The sequence below is a fragment of the Zea mays genome, chromosome 6, assembly GCF_902167145.1.
Source record: "Zea mays cultivar B73 chromosome 6, Zm-B73-REFERENCE-NAM-5.0, whole genome shotgun sequence".
Taxonomy (NCBI): Eukaryota; Viridiplantae; Streptophyta; class Magnoliopsida; order Poales; family Poaceae; genus Zea; species Zea mays.
Genome location: NC_050101.1, coordinates 128,364,095 through 128,384,873, shown reverse-complemented (window position 1 = coordinate 128,384,873; position 20,779 = coordinate 128,364,095). Strand labels below are relative to the sequence as shown.

Here is a 20,779-nt window from a genome sequence, read left to right as displayed (position 1 = left end):
GCGCGACAACGACAATGGCGGCCGACAACCCGCCCGCCGGCGGCGGAATCGACGACATCTTCCCCGCGTGGTGGAAGAACGACATTCGAGCTCGCCCCGTCCTCTCCCCCGCCAACGGAGGAGGAGGCGGGGCAACCAAGGCCAAGCGGGAGGCCACGCTTCGTCGGCTGTCGAGCGAATTGACGTCCCCAGCGCCCCAACGGGGGGCGCGTCGGGCGTCGACCTCGCGTTTGAGACGAAGGCGAGCGCCGTCCTCCCGCGACACGCCAATCCCGAGCAAGTGGACGACGCCAGCGCGCTCGCGGAGGGCCTGCAGGGCGTCGCCCTCGTACCTAAGACGACGGCGCAATCAGTCCCCGACGTGACTATGTCGCTCCTCGTCGACCAAAAGGTACTGACTGATTCCCATCCTACGTCATTTCGACTCGGCCTCAACCCGCCTAGCGACCTCGCTTTGGCGGGCGCTCTCGTTGAGGCGAGTGCAACCCCTCTGGGGTTTCGTATGCGGTCGCCTTGGGACCGGTTGACGGACGTCTCGACCTACGGACCCTCTGGGTCCGAGGAAGATGACGATCCCAGCATCTGCTGGGATTTCTCTGGATTTGGCAACCCCAGTGCCATGCGGGACTTTGTGACCGCATGTGACTACTGCCTCTCCGACTGTTCCGACGGTAGCCGCAGCCTTGACGACAAGGACTGCGGCCCAAGCCACGAATGTTTCCACGTCGAGCTAGGGGATCCCTCCGAAGGCAACCATCTCGGCATGCCAGAGGACGGTGATCTCCCTAGGCCGGTGCCTCGCGCCGACATCCCGCGGGAGCTAGCTGTGGTCCCCGTTCCGGTGGGGGGTCACGACCCACAGCTCAAGCAAGTCCACGGGGCGCAGGCCAGGCTCGACGAGGGAGCAGGAGCGCTCGAGTCGATCCGCCGGGACGTCGGGCAGGTATGGGCGGGCCAGCCCCCGGCCGGAGAAATACGTCACCTGCCCCAGGGTTTCCAGCACCGCGTCGCCAACGACGTCAGGGTCAGGCCGCCACCCGCATCCAGCGAGGTCGGTCAGAACCTGGCAGCCGCGGCGATGCTCCTCCGCGCGATGCCGAAGCCATCAACCACCGAGGGTCGGCGAATCCAGGGAGAGCTCAAGAATCTTCTGGAAGGCGCTGCGGCCCGACGGGCCGAGAGCTCTGCCTCCCGAAGGCAGGGATACCCCTCGGAACCTCATGCCGCGACTTCCCGATTCATGCGGGAAGCCTCGGTCTACACCGGGCGCACGCGCAACACCGCGCCTGCGGCCCCGGGCCACCTCGACAACGAGCACCATCGTCGCGACCGTCGGGCTCACCTCGACGAAAGGGTGCGCCGAGGCTACCACCCCAGGCGTGGGGGACGCTACGACAGCGGGGAGGATCGAAGTCCCTCGCCCGAACCACTCGGTCCGCAGGCCTTCAGTCGGGCCATCCGACGGGCGCCGTTCCCGGCCCGGTTCCAACCCCCGACTACTATCACAAAGTACTCGGGGGAAACGAGACCGGAACTGTGGCTCGCAGACTATCGCCTGGCCTGCCAACTGGGTGGAACGGACGACGACAACCTCATCATCCGCAACCTCCCCCTGTTCCTCTCCGACACTGCTCGCGCCTGGTTGGAGCACCTGCCTCCGAGGCAGATCTCCAACTGGGATGATTTGGTCCAAGCCTTCGCCGGCAAATTCCAGGGCACGTACGTGCGCCCCAGGAATTCCTGGGACCTCCGAAGCTGCCGGCAACAGCCAGGAGAGTCTCTTCGGGACTACATCCGGCGATTCTCGAAGCAGCGCACCGAGCTGCCCAACATCACCGACTCAGATGTCATCGGCGCGTTCCTTGCCGGCACCACCTGCCGCGACCTGGTGAGCAAGTTGGGTCGCAAGACCCCCACCAGGGCGAGCGAGCTGATGTACATCGCCACCAAGTTCGCCTCTGGCCAGGAGGCGGTCGAGGCCATCTTCCGAAAGGACAAGCAGCCCCAGGGCCGCCCGTCGGAAGAGGCTCCCGAGGCGTCTACTCCGCTCGGCGCCAAGAAGAAAGGCAAGAAGAAGTCGCAAGCGAAACGCGACGCCGCCGACGCGGACCTTGTCGCCGCCGCCGAGTACAAGAACCCTCGGAAGCCCCCCGGAGGTGCTAACCTCTTCGACAAGATGCTCAAGGAGCCGTGCCCCTACCATCAGGGGCCCGTCAAGCACACCCTCGAGGAGTGTGTCATGCTTCGGCACCACTTCCACAAGGCCGGGCCACCTGCAGAGGGTGGCAGGGCCCGCGACGACGACAAAAGGGAAGATCACCAAGCAGGAGAGTTCCCTGAGGTCCGCGACTGCTTCAAGATCTACGGAGGGCATGCGGCGAATGCCTCGGCTCGGCATCGCAAGCAAGAGCGCCGGGAGGTCTGCTCGGTGAAGGTGGCGGCGCTAGTCTACCTAGACTGGTCCGACAAGCCCATCACCTTCGACCAAGCTGACCACCCCGACCACGTGCCGAGCCCGGGGAAATACCCGCTCGTCGTCGACCCCATCGTCGGCGAAGTCAGGCTCACCAAGGTCCTGATGGATGGGGGCAGCTGCCTCAACATCATCTACGCCGAGACCCTCAGGCTCCTGCGCGTCGATCTGTCCTCCGTCCGAGCAGGCGCTGCGCCCTTCCACGGGATCATTCCTGGGAAGCGCGTCCAGCCCCTCGGACGGCTCGACCTTCCCGTCTGCTTCGGAACGCCCTCCAACTTCCGAAGGGAGATTTTGACGTTCGAGGTGGTCGGGTTCCGAGGAACCTACCACGCGGTGATGGGGAGGCCATGCTACGCGAAGTTCATGGCCGTCCCCAACTACACCTACCTGAAGCTCAAGATGCCGGGCCCCAACGGGGTCATCACCGTCGGCCCCACGTACAAACACGCGTTCGAATGCGACGTGGAGTGCGTGGAGTACGCCGAGGCCCTCGCCGAGTCCGAGGCCCTCATCGCCGACCTAGAGAACCTCTCCAAAGAGGTGCCGGACGTGAAGCGACATGCCGGCAACTTCGAGCCAGCGGAGACGGTTAAGGCCGTCCCTCTTGACCCCAGTGGCGACACCTCCAAGCAGATCCGGATCGGTTCCGGGCTCGACCCCAAATAGGAAGCAGTGCTCGTCGACTTTCTCCGCGCAAACGCCGACGTCTTTGCGTGGAGTCCCTCGGACATGCCCGACATACCGAGGGATGTCGCCGAGCACTCGCTAGATATTCGGGCCGGAGCCCGACCCGTCAGGCAGCCTCTGCGCCGATTCGACGAGGAGAAGCGCAGAGTGATAGGCGAGGAGATCCACAAGCTAATGGCAGCAGGGTTCATCAAAGAGGTATTCCATCCCGAATGGCTTGCCAACCCTGTGCTTGTGAGAAAGAAAGGGGGGAAATGGCGGATGTGTGTAGACTACACTGGTCTCAACAAAGCATGTCCGAAGGTTCCCTACCCTCTACCTCGCATCGATCAAATCGTGGATTCCACTGCTGGGTGCGAAACCCTGTCCTTCCTCGATGCCTACTCAGGGTATCACCAAATTCGGATGAAAGAGTCCGACCAGCTCGCGACTTCTTTCATCACGCCCTTCGGCATGTACTGCTATGTCACCATGCCGTTTGGTTTGAGGAATGCGGGCGCGACGTACCAGCGGTGCATGAACCATGTGTTTGGCGAACACATCGGTCGCACAGTCGAGGCCTACGTCGATGACATCGTAGTCAAGACAAGGAAGGCTTCCAACCTCCTCTCCGACCTTGAAGTGGCATTCCGGTGTCTCAAGGCAAAAGGCGTCAAGCTCAATCCCGAGAAGTGTGTCTTCGGGGTGCCCCGAGGCATGCTCTTGGGGTTCATCGTCTCCGAGCGGGGCATCGAAGCCAACCCGGAGAAGATCGCAGCCATCACCAACATGGGGCCCATCAAGGACTTAAAAGGTGTACAGAGGGTCATGGGATGTCTCGCGGCCCTGAGCCGGTTCATCTCACGCCTCGGCGAAAGAGGTCTGCCTCTGTACCGCCTGTTAAGGAAGGCCGAGTGCTTCACTTGGACCCCTGAGGCCGAGGAAGCTCTCGGGGACCTGAAGGCGTTCCTCACCAAGGCGCCTATCTTGGTACCCCCAGTTGATGGAGAAGCCCTCTTGGTCTACGTCGCCGCGACCACTCAGGTGGTTACTGCCGTGATTGTGGTCGAGAGGCAAGAAGAGGGGCATGCATTGCCCGTTCAGAGGCCAGTTTACTTCATCAGCGAGGTACTGTCCGAAACCAAGATCCGCTACTCACAAGTACAGAAGCTGCTGTACGCAGTGATCCTGACGAGGCGGAAGTTGCGACACTACTTCGAGTCTCACCCGGTAACTGTGGTGTTATCCTTCCCCCTGGGGGAGATCATCCAGTGCCGAGAGGCCTCAGGCAGAATCGCAAAGTGGGCGGTGGAAATCATGGGCGAGACCATCTCGTTCGCGCCTCGGAAGGCCATCAAGTCCCAGGTATTGGCGGACTTCGTAGCCGAATGGGTCGACACCCAGCTGCCGACGGCTCCGATCCAACCGGAGCTCTGGACCATGTTTTTCGATGGGTCGCTGATGAAGACGGGAGCCGGCGCGGGCCTGCTCTTCATCTCGCCCCTCGGGAAACACCTACGCTACGTGCTACGCCTCCATTTCCCGGCATCCAACAATGTGGCTGAGTACAAAGCTCTGATCAACGGATTGCGAATCGCCATCGAGCTAGGGGTCCGATGCCTCGACGCTCGCGGCGACTCGCAGCTCGTCATCGACCAAGTCATGAAGAACTCCCACTGCCGCGACCCGAAGATGGAGGCCTACTGCGATGAGGTTCGGCGCCTGGAAGACAAGTTCTACGGGCTCGAGCTTAACCACATCGCTCGGCGCTACAACGAGACTGCGGACGAGCTAGCAAAAATAGCCTCGGGGCGAACAACGGTTCCCCCGGACGTCTTCTCCCGGGATCTGCATCAGCCCTCCGTCAAGATCAACGACACGCCCGAGCCCGAGGCACCCTCGGTCCAGCTCGAGGCACCCTCGGTCCAGCCCGAGGCGTCCTCGGTTCAGCCCAAGGTACCCTCGGCCGCCGAGGGCGAGGCGCTGCACATCGAGGAGGAGCGGAGCGGGGCCACGCCTGATCGAGATTGGCAGACCCCGTACCTGCAATATCTCTGCCAAGGAGAGCTGCCCCTCGACCGAGCCGAGGCTCGGCGGATAGCGCGGCGCGCCAAGTCGTTCGTCCTGCTGGGCGATGGGAAGGAGCTCTACCACCGCAGTCCCTCGGGCATCCTCCAGCGATGCATCTCCATCGCTGAAGGTCAGGAACTCCTGCAAGAGATACACTCGGGGGCTTGCGGCCATCACGCAGCGCCCCGAGCCCTCGTCGGGAATGCTTTCCGGCAAGGCTTCTACTGGCCAACGGCGGTGGCCGACGCTACTAGAATTGTCCGCACCTGCGAAGGGTGTCAATTCTATGCGAAGCAGACCCACCTGCCCGCTCAGGCTCTGCAGACGATATCCATCACTTGGCCCTTTGCTGTGTGGGGTCTGGACCTCGTCGGTCCCTTGCAGAAGGCGCCCGGGGGCTACACGCACCTGCTGGTCGCCATCGACAAATTCTCCAAGTGGATCGAGGTCCGACCCCTGAACAGCATCAGGTCCGAGCAGGCGGTGGCGTTCTTCACCAACATCATCCATCGCTTAAGGGTCCCAAACTCCATCATCACCGACAACGGCACCCAGTTCACCGGCAGAAAATTCTTGGATTTTTGCGAGGATCACCACATCCGGGTGGACTGGGCCGCCGTGGCTCATCCCAAGTCGAATGGGCAAGTAGAGCGTGCCAACGGCATGATTCTACAAGGGCTCAAGCCTCGGATTTACAACGACCTCAACAAGTTCGGCAAGCGATGGATGAAGGAACTCCCCTCGGTGGTCTGGAGCCTGAGGACAACGCCGAGCCGAGCCACGGGTTTCACGCCGTTCTTCCTGGTCTACGGGGCCGAGGCCGTCTTGCCCACTGACCTGGAATACGGCTCCCCGAGGACGAGGGCCTACGACGATCAAAGCAACCAAGCTAGCCGAGAAGACTCGCTGGACCAGCTGGAAGAGGCTCGGGACAGGGCCTTACTACACCCGGCGCGGTATCAGCAATCCCTACGACGCTACCACGCCCGAGGGGTCCGACCCCGAGACCTCCAGGTGGGCGACCTGGTGCTTCGGCTGCGGCAAGACACCCGAGGGAGGCATAAGCTCACGCCCCCCTGGGAAGGGCCATTCGTCATCACCAAAGTTCTGAAGCCCGGAACGTACAAGCTGGCCAACAGTCGAGGCGAGGTCTACGGCAACGCTTGGAACATCCAACAGCTACGTCGCTTCTACCCTTAAGATGTTTCCAAGTTGTTCATATACCTCGCACCCACGCAAAGTTTAGTCAACAAGGAAGGGTCGGCCTCGCCTCGACAAAGCCCGACCCTCCCTCGGGGGCTAAAAGGGGGGAAACCCCCTCTGCGTCAAAATTTTCCTCGAAAAAAGATCTCTTTTACCAGAATATCTTTAGTGCTTTTTGACTACTTCGAAAAGTGGGTCCTGGAAACGACGGAGTACACGTAAGCAGCCAAGGCTGACCGAGCCGAGGGACTCCTACGCCTCCGGGATACGGATACCTCACTCATCACCTTCTGCGATAAGTAACTCGCGTTCGGATAAAGTGGCTCCGCGGATCGAACAAGTCTTTACGTTCGGAAGCCCTTCTGCCGAAGCGATCCTTCGAGCCTTCTCGACCGAGTCGGTGACAGGGCCTCATGGACGGGTGAAAGTACGCGTAAGCGGCAAGGCCGACCGAGCCGAGGGACTCCCACACCTCCGGGATACGGATACCTCACTTATCACCTTCCGCGAGAAGCAACTCTCGCTCGCACAAACATCCCTGTTACCGACAAAAAGTCCAGATACTCGAAACAAGAGGAAAAGAGACGCAGCTTTACAACGCAGTGAGGGTCTGTGTTCTGGCCTCGGCGGCTGCAGAAGGCACACGCTACAAGACACTTTGACCCTGCAGGCTCGGGTCTTGACGCTGGAAGGGGGCAGCAACACCCTCGACATCGACGACACCTTCGGCGAGGCCCGACCTAGCCTCGGACGGCGACGCGGTCCGAGGATCTCCGCTCCGAAGGACGACGTCATCACCACGCCCGGGCAATCGCTGCCAGGGACTTCTCCGGGAATCCGGCCCGAGCAGGCGGCTCGGCCGGTTACCCCTGGGGCCTCGGCCAACCATCTTCCAAGGGCGCCAGCCCGGTCCGAGGCCTCGGCTGATCAACTCCGGCATCGGTCCTGCTAACGGACAACCCGGCTAGGCTCCGGCCAACCAGGTTTCATTCTCGAGTCGACTCCGCCTCTGTTCATACTGATATCGCTACCCCCAGCCTCGGCTCGTCAAAGAGCGGCCGAGGGGTCTCTTTAACTAAGCTAGAGGAGCCTCGGACAGCAAGGCCGACCGAGCCGAGGGACTCCTACGCCTCCGGGATACGGATACCTCACTCGTCACCTTGACACGGGGTGACTCATGCTTGGTGAAGCGGTTCAGATAATCAACAGACGAGTCTTAGCGCTCAAAAATGAGGAAAAAACACGGCTCCGTGCCGACATTACATACATGTTCAGGCCCCGAAAGCCGTAATGAACAAAAAACACCGGCATTCGAAGTGCCGTCACAAACGGAACTCCGGTTCCGTCTCCGCGGGTATGGACAACCTCCACGCCGGGGAAGCCCGTGGAGCGACAAGCTCTGGGCGAATCACCAGCAAAACGCGGGTCGCCCCCAAGCATCCCGGCAGATCCTCGCTGCCGTCCTCGCCGCGAATGCGAGGAAGAGGGCGGAATGTTGCATCCTAGCTGGGCGGCAACAGTTCGCCTTCCCCGGCATGGCTGGAGGACGTCTCCGCCGTAGGGCCAAAAGGCGAGTGCCACCACCAGGAGCTGGAAGAAGAGGTGGTCCACCGACCCGCGCAGGAGGTGGAGCCCCGGCTCGCCTCGCACCCCGCCCCAGCGAGGATGGCGAACACCCTCAACACTGAGGGCGGGACCGGGATCACAGCCCGGTTTGCCTCTCCCCATCCAGGAGCTGGAGGTCACCGTCTTGGGTGACCACCAGCGGAGATGGGCAACCGGGCTGAGTGATGAAAATCCTTGAAGCCGAACAATGGCTGAAAGGTACCAACTCCCACGGAGTTGCGTTCCTCCAACGATGAGGCGAAAAGACGGCGGGTTCCCCCCATCCGGGGGCTTGGAAGGTGGAAAGGCGCGGCGCATAAGGGAGCGAGAAGACACGGTCGCCTCTCGAAAGGGGTCACCCTCCTTTTAAAGGCAACTCTCCCTACGGGCGCCCCCAACCGTCACGGGCGGAGTCTTCTCCAACACGCTCCAAAGCCCTCCCCTACGGCGCGGGGGCTGGATCCCGCATGTCATGCAGACCGGCTCCGAGCGGAAGAAGCCAAACCGTCGCGCGTGGTGCACGCAACCACCCAGCGGTTACGAGTGACCCTCCACTTTTGCCCAGACCAACGGGCGAAAGAGGCGGGCAGCCATGTAGGCGGCATGCAACCGCGCCAAGTGGACGCACTTCTCCAACTCCCGACACACCAGCATGGAGGCCCAGGCCCACGCGTCGCGCAACTGGCGCGCCGGATGCTGCATGCAAGCAACCGCACCGCCTGCGCCGCCACCGCGCCTCCTCGATTGCGGAACCGATACCGCGACTCGAGGCGACCCAGCGCGCGACCCAGCAGCGCCACCCTGACGCGGCGGCCAACGCGGCCAAAAGTGGGCCGGCAGTAATGACGGTGGCAGGCGCGCGGGAGCAGCGGTCATGTCGTCAGCCAAGCTCACGTCCCATCCGGGGGCAGCAAGAGAACCCCCTCTCACGGCGTGAAGACAACGCGCCCGTGATCCGTTCCTCGAACGGCTCGCGCACGCGCAACGGCTGCCCCGCCAACTACTCGCCCCGTCGCATTAACTCCGCGGCTGGACAGGCGGCGTTTCTGGCAGGAGCAGCGGGCGACGCTTCGCCTTCGCCGAAACAACCGCGCCAAAAAAGGTACGCCGCGTCGTTCGGTTTCGTATCCTTTTCCCTTTTTCCTCTTTTCTCTATCTCTTGCGACAGGGACCGGGAAAGGGGGATACCCCGAAAGGGATCCTTCCCCGTGAAGGAACCAGGCTCCGAGCCTCCTTACTGATCAGAGGTTCGAAGGCTGGCCCCCCGAAGGGTTCAACAGCCGCCTCAGATCGCGTGGGCCCGACACCCACTACTGGTCAGAGGTTCGAAGGCCGGCCCCCCGAAGGGTTCCACGGCCGCCTCAGGCTACTCGGGCTCCGCGCCCATTACTGATCAGGGGTTCGAAGGCTGGCCCCCGAAGGGTTCACAGTCGCCTCAGACGCCGAGCGAGGGATGACCAGGGGTACGTTCGATACATAACCAAGGCTCGGGCTGCGCTCCCGAGGTACCCTAGGACATTTCCGAGACCAGCGGGAGCGATCTTGTAACGGAATCCCATCGGAGGGATGCATCTAGCCCTCAGACCCCGTCGCCAGGGGACCGGGTCCGGCAGATCACCCGCAGGTACTTTTGGGCGTGCCTCTGGGCCCCTAGCCGACCCCCAACGAACGGGGCACGGACGTCCACTCGGATTACCCGCTTGTTGCTCACCGGAGACACCATGTTCGGTGCCCATCGAGGGTAACATGGCGCTCTCCCCCCCTCCTCCTTGCGGAAAGGCGACGTAGGGGCGTATGTAAAAAAGCCGAGTCTGTCCCTGATCGCCCTCTCGCTCTGTGCAGAGGCTCGGGGGCTGCTCTCGCAAACCCGGCTCCGGCCAAACCGTTGACAGCGTCAGCATACCAGCCCGAGAACTTGGGCCCCGACCGTGCACCCGGGCTACGGCCTGCTCGCATGAGGGAACAACCAGACCAGCCGAAGCATTACGCAAGGCATTAAGACCTCGAAGGAGTGAAACCACTCCTTCGAGGCCTCGGGGGCTACACCCGACGGGTGCGCTCGCGCGCACCCACCGGAACAAAATGCAACCGAGAAAGGCTGGTCCCCTTGCAAAAAAGTGCGACGAAAGCCTCCAAGCGAGTGCTAACACTCCCTTCGAGGCTCGGGGGCTACTGTCGGGGACCATAATTAGGGGTACCCTCAAGACGCCTAATTCTCAGCTGGTAACCCCCATCAGCATAAAGCTGCAGAGGCCTGATGGGTGCGATTAAGTCAGGGATCAGTCCATACGAGCGACTCGATCACGCCTCGCCCGAGCCTAGCCTCGGGCAAGGGCAGCCGACCCCAAGGGGTTTCTGTCTCGCCCGAGGCCCCCCCCCCTTTTAACGGCGGACACATCTCCGGCTCGCCCGAGGCCTTGCCTTCGCTAAGAAGCAGCCCTGACTAAATCGCCGCGCCAACCGACCGAGTCGCAGGAGCATTTAACGCAAAGGCGCCATAGGAAACTCCGCTCCGCCCGACCCAGGGCTCGGACTCGGGCTAAAGCCCCGGAAGACGGCGAACTCCGCTCCGCCCGACCCAGGGCTCGGACTCGGGCTAAGGCCCCGGAAGACGGCGAACTCCGCTCCGCCCGACCTAGGGCTCGGACACGGGCTAAGGCCCCGGAAGACGGCGAACTCCGCTCCGCCCGACCTAGGGCTCGGACTCGGGCTAAGGCCCCGGAAGACGGCGAACTCCGCTCCGCCCGACCCAGGGCTCGGACTCAGGCTAAGGCCCCGGAAGACGGCGAACTCCGCTCCGCCCGACCCAGGGCTCGGACTCGGGCTCAGCCCCAGAAGACGACGAACTCCGCTTCGCCCGACCCCAGGGCTCGGACTCCGCCCTGGCCTCTGCCGAACAACCTCCGCCTCGCCCGACCCAGGAGCTCGGGCTCGGCCTCGGCCATGGAAGACAGATTCAACCCCGGCTTCAGAGGAGCCTCCACGTCGCCCGACCTAGGGCACAGGCCCGCCACGTCAACAGGAAGCGCCATCATCACTCTACCCCGAGCTGACTCGGGCCACAGAGAACGAGACCGGTGTCCCATCTGGCTAGCTCCGCCAGATAGGCAATGATGGCGCCCCGCTAGCCCTGTGACGACGGCGGCTCTCAGCTCCCTTACGGAAGCAGGGGGACGTCAGCAAGGACCCAACCGCTCCGACAGCTGTCCCTCCGCCAGGCTCCGTTGCTCCTCCGACAGCCACGACACCACACCAACAGGGTGCCAAGATCTCTCCGGCTGCCACATTGGCATGTACTTAGGGCGCTAGCTCTCCCCCCGCTAGACACGTAGCACTCTGCTACACCCCATTTGTACACCTGGATCCTCTCCTTACGCCTATAAAAGGAAGGACCAGGGCCTTCTTAGAGGGGTTGGCCGCGCGGGGACGAGGACGGGGCAGGCGCTCTCTTGGGGCCGCTCGCTTCCCTCACCCGCGTGGACGCTTGTAACCCCCTACTGCAAGCGCACCCGACCTAGGCGCGGGACGAACACGAAGGCCGCGGGATTTCCACCTCTCTCACGCCCGTCTCCAGCCACCTCGCTTCCCCCCTTCACGCTCGCCCACGCGCTTGACCCATCTGGGCTGGGGCACGCGGCACACTCACTCGTCGGCCTGAGGGACCCCCCGGTCTCGAGACGCCGACATAAGGCTAGCCCCCAAATCCCCACTTCTTTTCTAGGATAGAAAACACTAATGAAGACATTAAATCCAAGCCAAAGACCAACACCAGACAAAGCCACGATAGAGTGCATCTATAATCTAGAACCCTAATTGGTAATCGCCAACACCCACAGAAATAAAAGAAGAGGAGGAAGATAGGGGAGGTTTGTCGATTGTGTGCATCTGTTTGTTTGTATAGGAGAAGGACGATAAAGGTGACGAGATGCAATACCTTGCTTGCACGCGGGGGAGGGGACGGACCGGCGTGAGCAAGGAGGATTTGGGGGATGATTTGTTGTCGCGAGACACCCCTGAGAGAATTTGTGCAATGATTTGGTGCAACAATTGGGAGGATTGACCCACGAGTTGGTTAGAAATATGCCACTACAATTTTGAAAAATTTAGAAACTAGTTTATTTTCGTGGCACTCCATGCTATCAAAATGAACTAATCATCTAATTTTGCAAAAGTATAGTGGCATGTATACAATTAATTCTTGACGGGTGACCCAAACCCTAACACCATACTAGAGGAGGAAATGAAGAGGACTGAAGGAGGAAGAAGGAATGGGGTAGGGGTGGGCACATTTTTACCAGAAACCGAAAACCGAACCGAACCGTACCGAACCAAACTTTCGGTTTTTTCGGTAGTTCGGTTCGGTTTCGATTTTCGGTATCGTAATCGATTTTCACCGTATACCAAACCGAAATACCAAAAAACCGAATTACCTAACTTTATCAATTCTAAAATTTGGCTATTCGATTATGTGAACTAAATGTGTGAAACAATTAAATTGTTATTCACTTATTTATATATGATGTATCTCTAAATATTTGTACATATATAATTTTGACTTTTTAAAATTCTGTGTAATCTATCATATAAACTTTTTGTATGTGTTGTCTTGAGTATAAGTTTGGTATTTGGTTTTTACCGAAAAACCGAAGTAAAAAACTAAAACCGAACTTCTCGGTTTTTCATTTTCAAGAAAACCGATCGGTTTCTAATGTCTAGAAATCCGAAGTTTTTTAAAACCGAAAAATCGAACCGAAGTTTCAAAAAAAACCGAATGCCCAGCCCTAGGGAGGACGATTGATGAGAGGAGCCTGGACCCGACTACGTTCGATATGGGATTGGCTGCTTGGATGGTTGGTTCGGTGTGTCTGAAACCAATAGTGCCGTGCATGCATAGATTCAGATCCTCCGGCGGCCGGCTGGCATTGGCAAATGGCAAGCGGTAACTCCAGAGCCACGGGCCACGGCGGAAGCAGCAGAAGCATCGTAACCACCGCGCGCGCTCATATCAACCCCATGCGCATTCTAGGTGCGACACCCGGCGTCAATAATAGCGCGCTGCCGCAGCCCACACACACAGACACAGCGCTATCGAGTGCGACCTACAAGTATTCCAGGCCAGGGGCATTCATGGCGCCCGCCGGGCACCGGCCTAACCTCTGGGGCGCTCCATGCCTCGTCACATTTAGTAACGGGTAAAATGGTTGCAGTATATGCGTGCCTAGCTTGCTTGGGGGCGTGGCAGAAGTACGCGCACGCTGCCAGCGGCAGGGTCGCGATAAATGGACGCCGGCCGGACTCGAACGAACAGCAGCAAACGGCCGGCGCAGCGGGCGCACGCAAGTGCAATGCAGCAGCAGGTTCAGAAAAGAGTCAGGTCACAACACGGGGCGTGCAGTGCCCATGCATGCCCATCCATCCATCTCTGCCTGTGGCTGTAGTAACTTCACTTCATAAATTATTCAGGTAGAGTACAATAATGCTTGCTATAGTAACATATGTAATGTAATCGATCCAACTCGCGGTACATTTTGGCTTGTTTTTAAAATGGACACAAGTAAATTATTAGTGGGAAAACAAATGTTGAAAAGGAAGGTAAAAAGAAGAAGAACAAGAAGAGAAGGAAGGGGTACACGATCTAGAGGAGCACGAGTACTATACGTGTGTAAATGGCCCGGATTTAACACGGTGTACCCTCTCGCAACCACCTGTCCGGGCTGGAGCGCACCGCACACATGGACGCGTCAGGCTCGGCATTCAACGCGTCCGGCCCGGCCAGCACCACAAGCAAGTCCAAAACACGCTGTCACGTCGTCGGTCACATACTCACATGCATGCCCGGCCTGATGTCCACGGGATAGCGGCTAGTGCTTGAGCACCTCGGGGATGTCCACGGGGTAGCGGCTGACGCTCTCCGCCCAGGGCCCCTCGGCGGTGCGCGCCGGCGCGATGCACTCCCAGGCCGCGCTGTTGCACTTGAACCCGGAGCCGAATCCGATCATCCACACGCGGTCGCCGCGGCGCATCCGGCCCTTGGCCTCGATGTACGCCAGCTCGTACCACACCGAGCTGCTCGACGTGTTGCCGAACCGGTGCAGCGCCATGCGCGACGCCTCCACGTCCTCGTCCGACAGGCCCAGGCTGCGCTGCAGCTCGTCGATCACCGCGCGGCCCCCCGCGTGGATGCAGAAGTGCTCGAACGCCGTGCGGAAGTCCGGGAGGTACGGCTTCACGCGCCGGTTCAGCACGCGCCGCGCGATGAAGGACAGCGCGAACAGGAGCTGCTCCGAGGCCGGCAGCACCAGCGGCCCGATGGCGGTGATGTTGGCCTTGAGCGCGTCGCCCGCGATGGTCATCAGGTCCTTGGACAGGTTGATCCCGCGGTGGCCCTCGCCGTCCTCCTCCTGGAACACGCACCGGTACGCGCTGTCCTGGGCGCCCGTCAGCGTGCGCACCACGCGGGCCAGGCGGAACCGGGCCCTGGACCGGGACGTGGACAGCAGCACGGCGGCGCCGCCGATGCGGAAGAGGCAGTTGGGCAGGAGCATGGCGCGCTCCTTGCCCACGTAGTAGTTTGGGGTGATGGTCTCCGTCGACACCACCAGCGCGTGCGCGCCCCGGCCCGCCACCTGCAGCAGGTTGCGCGCCAGCCCCACGGAGATGAGCCCGGCGCTGCACCCCATCCCGGACAGGTGCACATTGCGGACGTCCGGCCGCATCCCGTACCTGTTGATCACCATGTCCGTGAAGGACGGGACGGGCGCGAAGAGGCTGCAGTTCACCACCAGGATGTCGATGGCGCTGGGGCTGATGCCCGTCTTCGCGAGCAGGTCGTCGATGGCCGAGAAGATGACGAGCTCCACCTCCGCGCGCGAGGCCTCCATGTTCCGGTACGGCGGGATGTAGTGGTGGGCCGGGGGCAGGCAGGTCTCCTCGCCGAGGCCGGACCGCTCCAGCAGCCGCGTCATGAACCGGACGCTGCGCTCGTCGATGGAGGCCCCCTCCACGAACGTCACCAGCTTCGCGTGCTCCAGGAAGGTGGCGAAGGGGACGCGGCAGTTGGGCCGCGTGCGGAAGCAGGCGTAGTCCACCAGGTACACGGCCCGGGGCCGCAGCAGGACGTACAGTATCGCCGTGGCGGCCGCGACAAACACGGCGAGAAATACGTGCACCGCCCGGAGCGCCTGCAGCCTGCCGAGCAGCTCGTCCGGCCCGACGCGCGCCGCATTGACGACGGCCGCCACGGCCAGCGGCGCAGCGAGCACGGCGACGAAGTTGTTCACCACGAGCTGGTACAGCTGCTTCGGCTGAAGCGCCGCCGACGAACCCATGCTGTCTGCTGCGCGAGCGAGACGAGTGGCACTGTGGAGTGTGTGCGTGAGAGTGAGAGTGATCTTGGGAGCGGGAGGGTAGGATTTTAAAGCCGGTGGGATCAGCGAGGGAATTATCGACGCATGTTGGTGGGCCACGGAGGTCTTTATTCGCCCAGGCTAGCGAGCTGCTGCATTGGCATCGTTCACCGATAAATCTGATGAAATGATGCCGCTAATTAAAGTCCTTGCTTGTACGCACTGATGAACTCTCATCTCATCACCCCGAGGGCAGCAAAGCCATAAACGAAAATTTGAAATTATCCTACACAATTGGAACGTACATGTGTACTAGCAAATCTTAACCTTTTTTTGTGTTTTGTGGCAATTTATTTTTGTACTACAGTATAGTACTGTTGGCACCGATTTAAACGCCAATCACTAGAGATGAACGAACACTAATTTGGACGCCAATCATTAGAGATGAACCGTCTTACGGCGCTCTCTACGGGAGCGCGGACGGTCCACGACCTCGCTACAGGAGTGGCTTCTCCATGTGCGTTTGCTGGTGGTCCGTGCTATGGACCGAACTGTTCACACGTGCGTAGAGGGTCTTCTTCTCCGCGAATAACCTAAATCGTGCCTCCCCGGAGTGACCCCTGTCGAGGAGGAGAGTTCCAGGGATTGTCTTGGGGTCGGCAGACCACCCAATACGCCTCTGGTCAACGTAGAGCCGAACAGTGGTGAAGACTGAAGAAATAGGTCGAGAAAGGCTAAAATAGGGCTAGACAAAGGCTAGATTACTCCTACTCCTAAGTAATAGAAAGAACAATGCAAATAAGGTAAATATGATAAATTGGTTTGATTAGATTGATTGCAGGTTCAATTGACCGTAATCCTTTATCTATATAAGGAGAAGAGAATATGCACACCAAATCACGAATTGAGAGGACAGATATACAAATGTAAACCACGTCGATTCTAGAGGACGCACTTGTGCGTAGAGGTGAAAACGACCAGTAAACACTAAAATTATTTTTGTTTTCATATTTTTTTCTCGGAAACGAGATCGAAAGCGGTAACTTCAGAAACGAAAACTATATCGGTAATTCAGAAATATTGGAAACGAAAGTTCAGTATGAAAATTGTATCAGTTACGATGGAAATCTAAAATACGATCGGTAAAAGTTGTAACATGTGCCCTCAACTGACTTAAAAAATTCACGCAAGTCATACATTTATAAAAAAATAGTAATAATATTATGGTAGGAGGTCACAATAAATATATAAGGTAAGAAGTCATACAATAATAAAATCATAATTATGTATTTAAATAAAGTAGAATCTATAATGATACGACACTTACATTCTAATTGCACTCCTACTATTTGGCATAGTAATATAATTAGTATCCTCTTAGGGTGTGTTTGGTTTGACTTTTGGCTTTGGCTTTTGCCCTCCTAAAAACCAAAAGCCAACCAAAGGGCTGGATCCAGGAATCAGCTTTTTCTAAAAGCCGACTTTCTCGTAGTGTAAATCTGAAAGCACCTTTGGACCTGCTTTTAGTGGCTTTTCGGATGTAACTGTGAAAACATATATTGAAGAATTTTTAACGACTTTTAGTGGTTTCCATCAAACGGTTTTTAGCTTTTTAACAGCTTACAGCCTACAGCAGCTTTTTTCACAGCTCACAGCCCACAGCAACTTTTTTCACAGGCACAGCCCAACCAAACAGACCCTTAGTACCTCTTAAGTTCTCGTACAAATTATGAGTATATGTATTAAGAGTAGTAACAAGTAAGAAAACATAAATAAGATTTATAAAAGTTTCAAACAATTCGAAAGTATACACCATTGGATAGATCTTGATTTTAGGAAAATAATAAAATTAGTTTCATATTTTTCTAAGCTATGACGAATTTATTATGAATTTATAAATACTAGTTCATATTTAATATTTTTTCTGAAAAATACTGAATTTATTATCTACGGTAAAATACCGAATAAAAACGGTAATTTCTGGAAACAGATGGAAGAGACTCAAACCGTTTCCATTTGATGGAGAAGGGCTCGGTGGCGGAGTGGTGGCAGGAGGAGGGCTCGACGACGACGGGGGTGGCGCAGTAGGGGTGACAGGCTGGGAGAAACAAACGTGGTGTCAAGAGAAAACATGGAGAAAGAAAGGAAGTCGACCGTTTAAAAAGGTCTATTTTCGACGGTCAGGGTTCGACCATCGAAAATAAGTATTTACTTTCAGTGGCTATGTCAATGACCACGTAAAATAATCTTATTTTTTGGCAGCCGTGTTAGTAGCCATCGAAAATAAGATTAATTTTGGTGGCCGAGCTCTGGCCACTAAAAATAATATTGGTCGCCTAAAATCATGTGTTTATCGATAAATGAGGTACAAGTATGACTACGTAGAGACCCAGCTGAAGCTCGTGTGGTGTGTATAGCGGCGCAGTGCCCACACAGCTGGCGCGGGTTCGACTCATGGAATCCAACACGCGTCTCTCATCGGCATTTGCTTCTAAATAAAAGTCTACAGCCTGCTGAAAGGGACTGCCACACGTCCGTCGCCTATAGAGCTATTGCAGTTCCATTGGTCTCTAGATGGAAAAGAAAAGTGGAGCGAGAAGCTGCACATTCCACTGGAATGGGAGAAAACATTAGTTAGTAGGGAAGGTCTGATTGTTGTCCATCCTAGTGTGGATCTGGCTGAAACCAGATGCAGTTATAGGCACCTGCTAGGGCTTGTTCAATTAGACAAATTTAGAAGGAGATTAAATGAGATTAAATCCTTTTAATCCATATATGAGAGCCCATGGGCCAAATCTAGCCAGCCCATTAAGGCTTTGTTTGATACTCTAGTATTTACCTTAAGGCCTAGTTTGGGTACTCTAGTATTGAAGTGGTTTGAAGGGATTGGAGAGTGTATAAATCCCCAATAGATAAAAACTCTCATAATACATCTCAATCCACTCTAATCCCTTTCATTACTAGAGTACACAAACTAGCCCTAAGGGTGTGTTTGGTTTGGCTTTTAGTCCCTAAAAGCTAAAAGTCAAACCAAAGGGCTGGATCCATGAAACAGTTTTTTCTAAAAGCTGACTTTCTCGCGGTGCAAAATTGAAAGCACCTCTGGACCTGTTTTTAGTGGCTTTTGGTTAGAACTGTGAAAACATATATCGAAGAACTTTTAACGGCTTTTAGTGATTTCCATCAAACGATTTTAGATTTTTAACAGCTCACAGCCCACAACAGCTTTTTTCACAGCTCACAGCCCACAACAGCTTTTTTCACAGTCACAGCCCAATCAAACAGACCCTAATACATATGGATTGAGATGGATTATGGTGTAAGTTACACTCCAATCCATCTCAATCCATATGTACCGGGGAAAATACTAAAATATCTAAATAAAGTCTAAGTGCTTGTTGGATCAAAGGGGATCCACCCCTAACCGATCAGAAATGAATTGGCCGTTTAGATTGTACTTAGATCGTACAGGAGAGGGCAGAGCTCAATGGGTTTCATAGGTTCTACTTGGATGTCAAATTACTAATACTTAATTTATTTTATTGTAGCTGTGTACTATTAGTTTACTAGTAAACTGTGTTATTTCAGAGATTTTGTTGTCATGTTACAAGTGTATTATTCTGCTTGTTAACCCTATGATTGGTACTTGGTAGTGTTCGTGTATTAGTTCAGAGATTAACTGAACTAGCCTTTAGAATGGTTTCAGTCTTTCAGACGACCAAGAAAACACGGGAACAGTAGGGATTGTGTACAGGGACTGCCGGACTCGCTGGCTGTGGTTCATTGCCGCATTCTTCAGAGACCCCAAACAAATATAGAGTTATTTGCTGTAGTGTGCAGCGACAAAACTGGATTTGTTTCCACAGTTCTGCGGCTCTGTTTCTCCAGGTCACTTGGCACTAGCCATAGTTACTTGGGATGTAAATGTAGTATTCTTGTTTGTGTCTTTCAATCAATTGTATCAGCTTGGTGGTCTGTATCTGTACTATTTCAAGATGAGGGGGCTCATTCATTTATAATGATCCAAGGGACGAAGAAAATGCCACAGAATGAAGTCATATGCATGGGATTATTCTTAATTCAAGTCAACATAATTTGCACGCGATTTTTTTTTGCAACAGCTGAAAAAACTGGTGGATGTAACTTGTAGTTTATTTATTTAAACATTTACCATCTACTCCCGTGATGGTAGACTGCTTGTACATGATAATTGCTTTCGAATGCCCTGTTAACGACCTGGGATACTAGTGGTAGCATTAATTGTTAGGGCCCTTGAATTGCAGTGTAGGATCGGTCCTCAGGCTAAAAAAAAAGGATCGGACTGGATTAGGACGCTGGAATTTGAAAGAACGGATCGGATTGAGCTGAATCAAATCGGTGAGGTTTGGAGTTGTGTTGGACTCAGTCTATAATAGATTAGGATTAGGATGAAGTTGTAACTATAGTCTGTACTATTCTATAAGACTCTAATATAGGCCGGTGCACTGTAGTTCTGCCTCTGCCCCTCTCTCCTTCCGCGCCTCTCGCCTTCCACCCCTGCACCGCGTGCGGCACACGATCCATCCCGGCGCAAAGAAGGCACACGATCGTTGCTGCCTACCCACGGGAAGGAATCTTCGTTGCGCCTCTCGCCTTCTACCCCTGCCCCAGTCTCCTCTATTCTGCCACCCGTCGGTTATGCCCGTCCTCAGCCTTTGTTCCCCTCACGGCCTCACCTCACTGACAGCGACACGCTCGCGGACGAAGTGCAGATCAATGTCCACGTGCTTCGTGTGCTGATGCTGCATGAGGTTGGTGGAGAGGTACACCACGCTGACGTTATCGCAGAAGACGTGGGTTGCGCGCTGAAGAGGAGACGTGGGTTGCGCGCTGAAGAGGGTTGTGAAGCTTGTGTAGAAGCTGGCGCATCCAAGAGGCCTCGGCCACGCTATTGGCCACAATGTGGTACTCGGCCTCTGCGCTAGAGCGAGAGACTACAGGCTGTCGCTTGGCGACCCAGGATACGAGGTTGGCGCCCAGGAACACGGCATAGCCAGAAGTGGACCGACACATGTTGGGACAGCTGGCCGAGTCAGCGTCGGTGTAGACCACAAGCTCCGACATCGGGGATGGTCAGAGGAGGCCATAGTCGAGGGAGTCGCGGAGGTAGCACAAGATCCGCTTGAGAGCGGTGAGATGTGGCTCCTGTGGGGTGTGCATATGCAGGCACACCTGCTGGACGGCGTAGGCGATGTCGGGCCTAGAGAAGGTGAGGTACTAGAGCATGCTAGTCAGGCTCCAGTAAGACGTCGCGTCGGCGACCGGGGGCCCATCGTCCTCATAGATCTTCGCCTGAGTGTCGACAAGCGTGGAGCAGGGCTTGCAGTCGGACATGCCAGCCCACTCTAGGATGTTGCCGCGAGAACAATATCAT

The 20,779-nt window shown here is 56.7% G+C and overlaps 1 protein-coding gene across 1 annotated transcript; it reads right to left on the bottom strand.

The window, feature by feature from the left end:
• Nucleotides 1-13,555: 13,555 nt before the first annotated feature.
• Nucleotides 13,556-15,387, bottom strand: LOC100382314 (3-ketoacyl-CoA synthase). The gene has a single exon (NM_001175063.2). The coding sequence runs from the start codon at nucleotides 15,346-15,348 to the stop codon at nucleotides 13,882-13,884; it is 1,467 nt and encodes a 488-aa protein (NP_001168534.2). The 5' UTR covers nucleotides 15,349-15,387; the 3' UTR covers nucleotides 13,556-13,881.
• Between the last annotated feature and the right edge of the window lie 5,392 nt (nucleotides 15,388-20,779).

What these genes read in the sequence shown, in the direction of transcription:
- LOC100382314 (NM_001175063.2), bottom strand. Translation starts at nt 15,348, where the DNA reads ATGGGTTCGTCGGCGGCGCTTCAGCCGAAGCAGCTGTACCAGCTCGTG.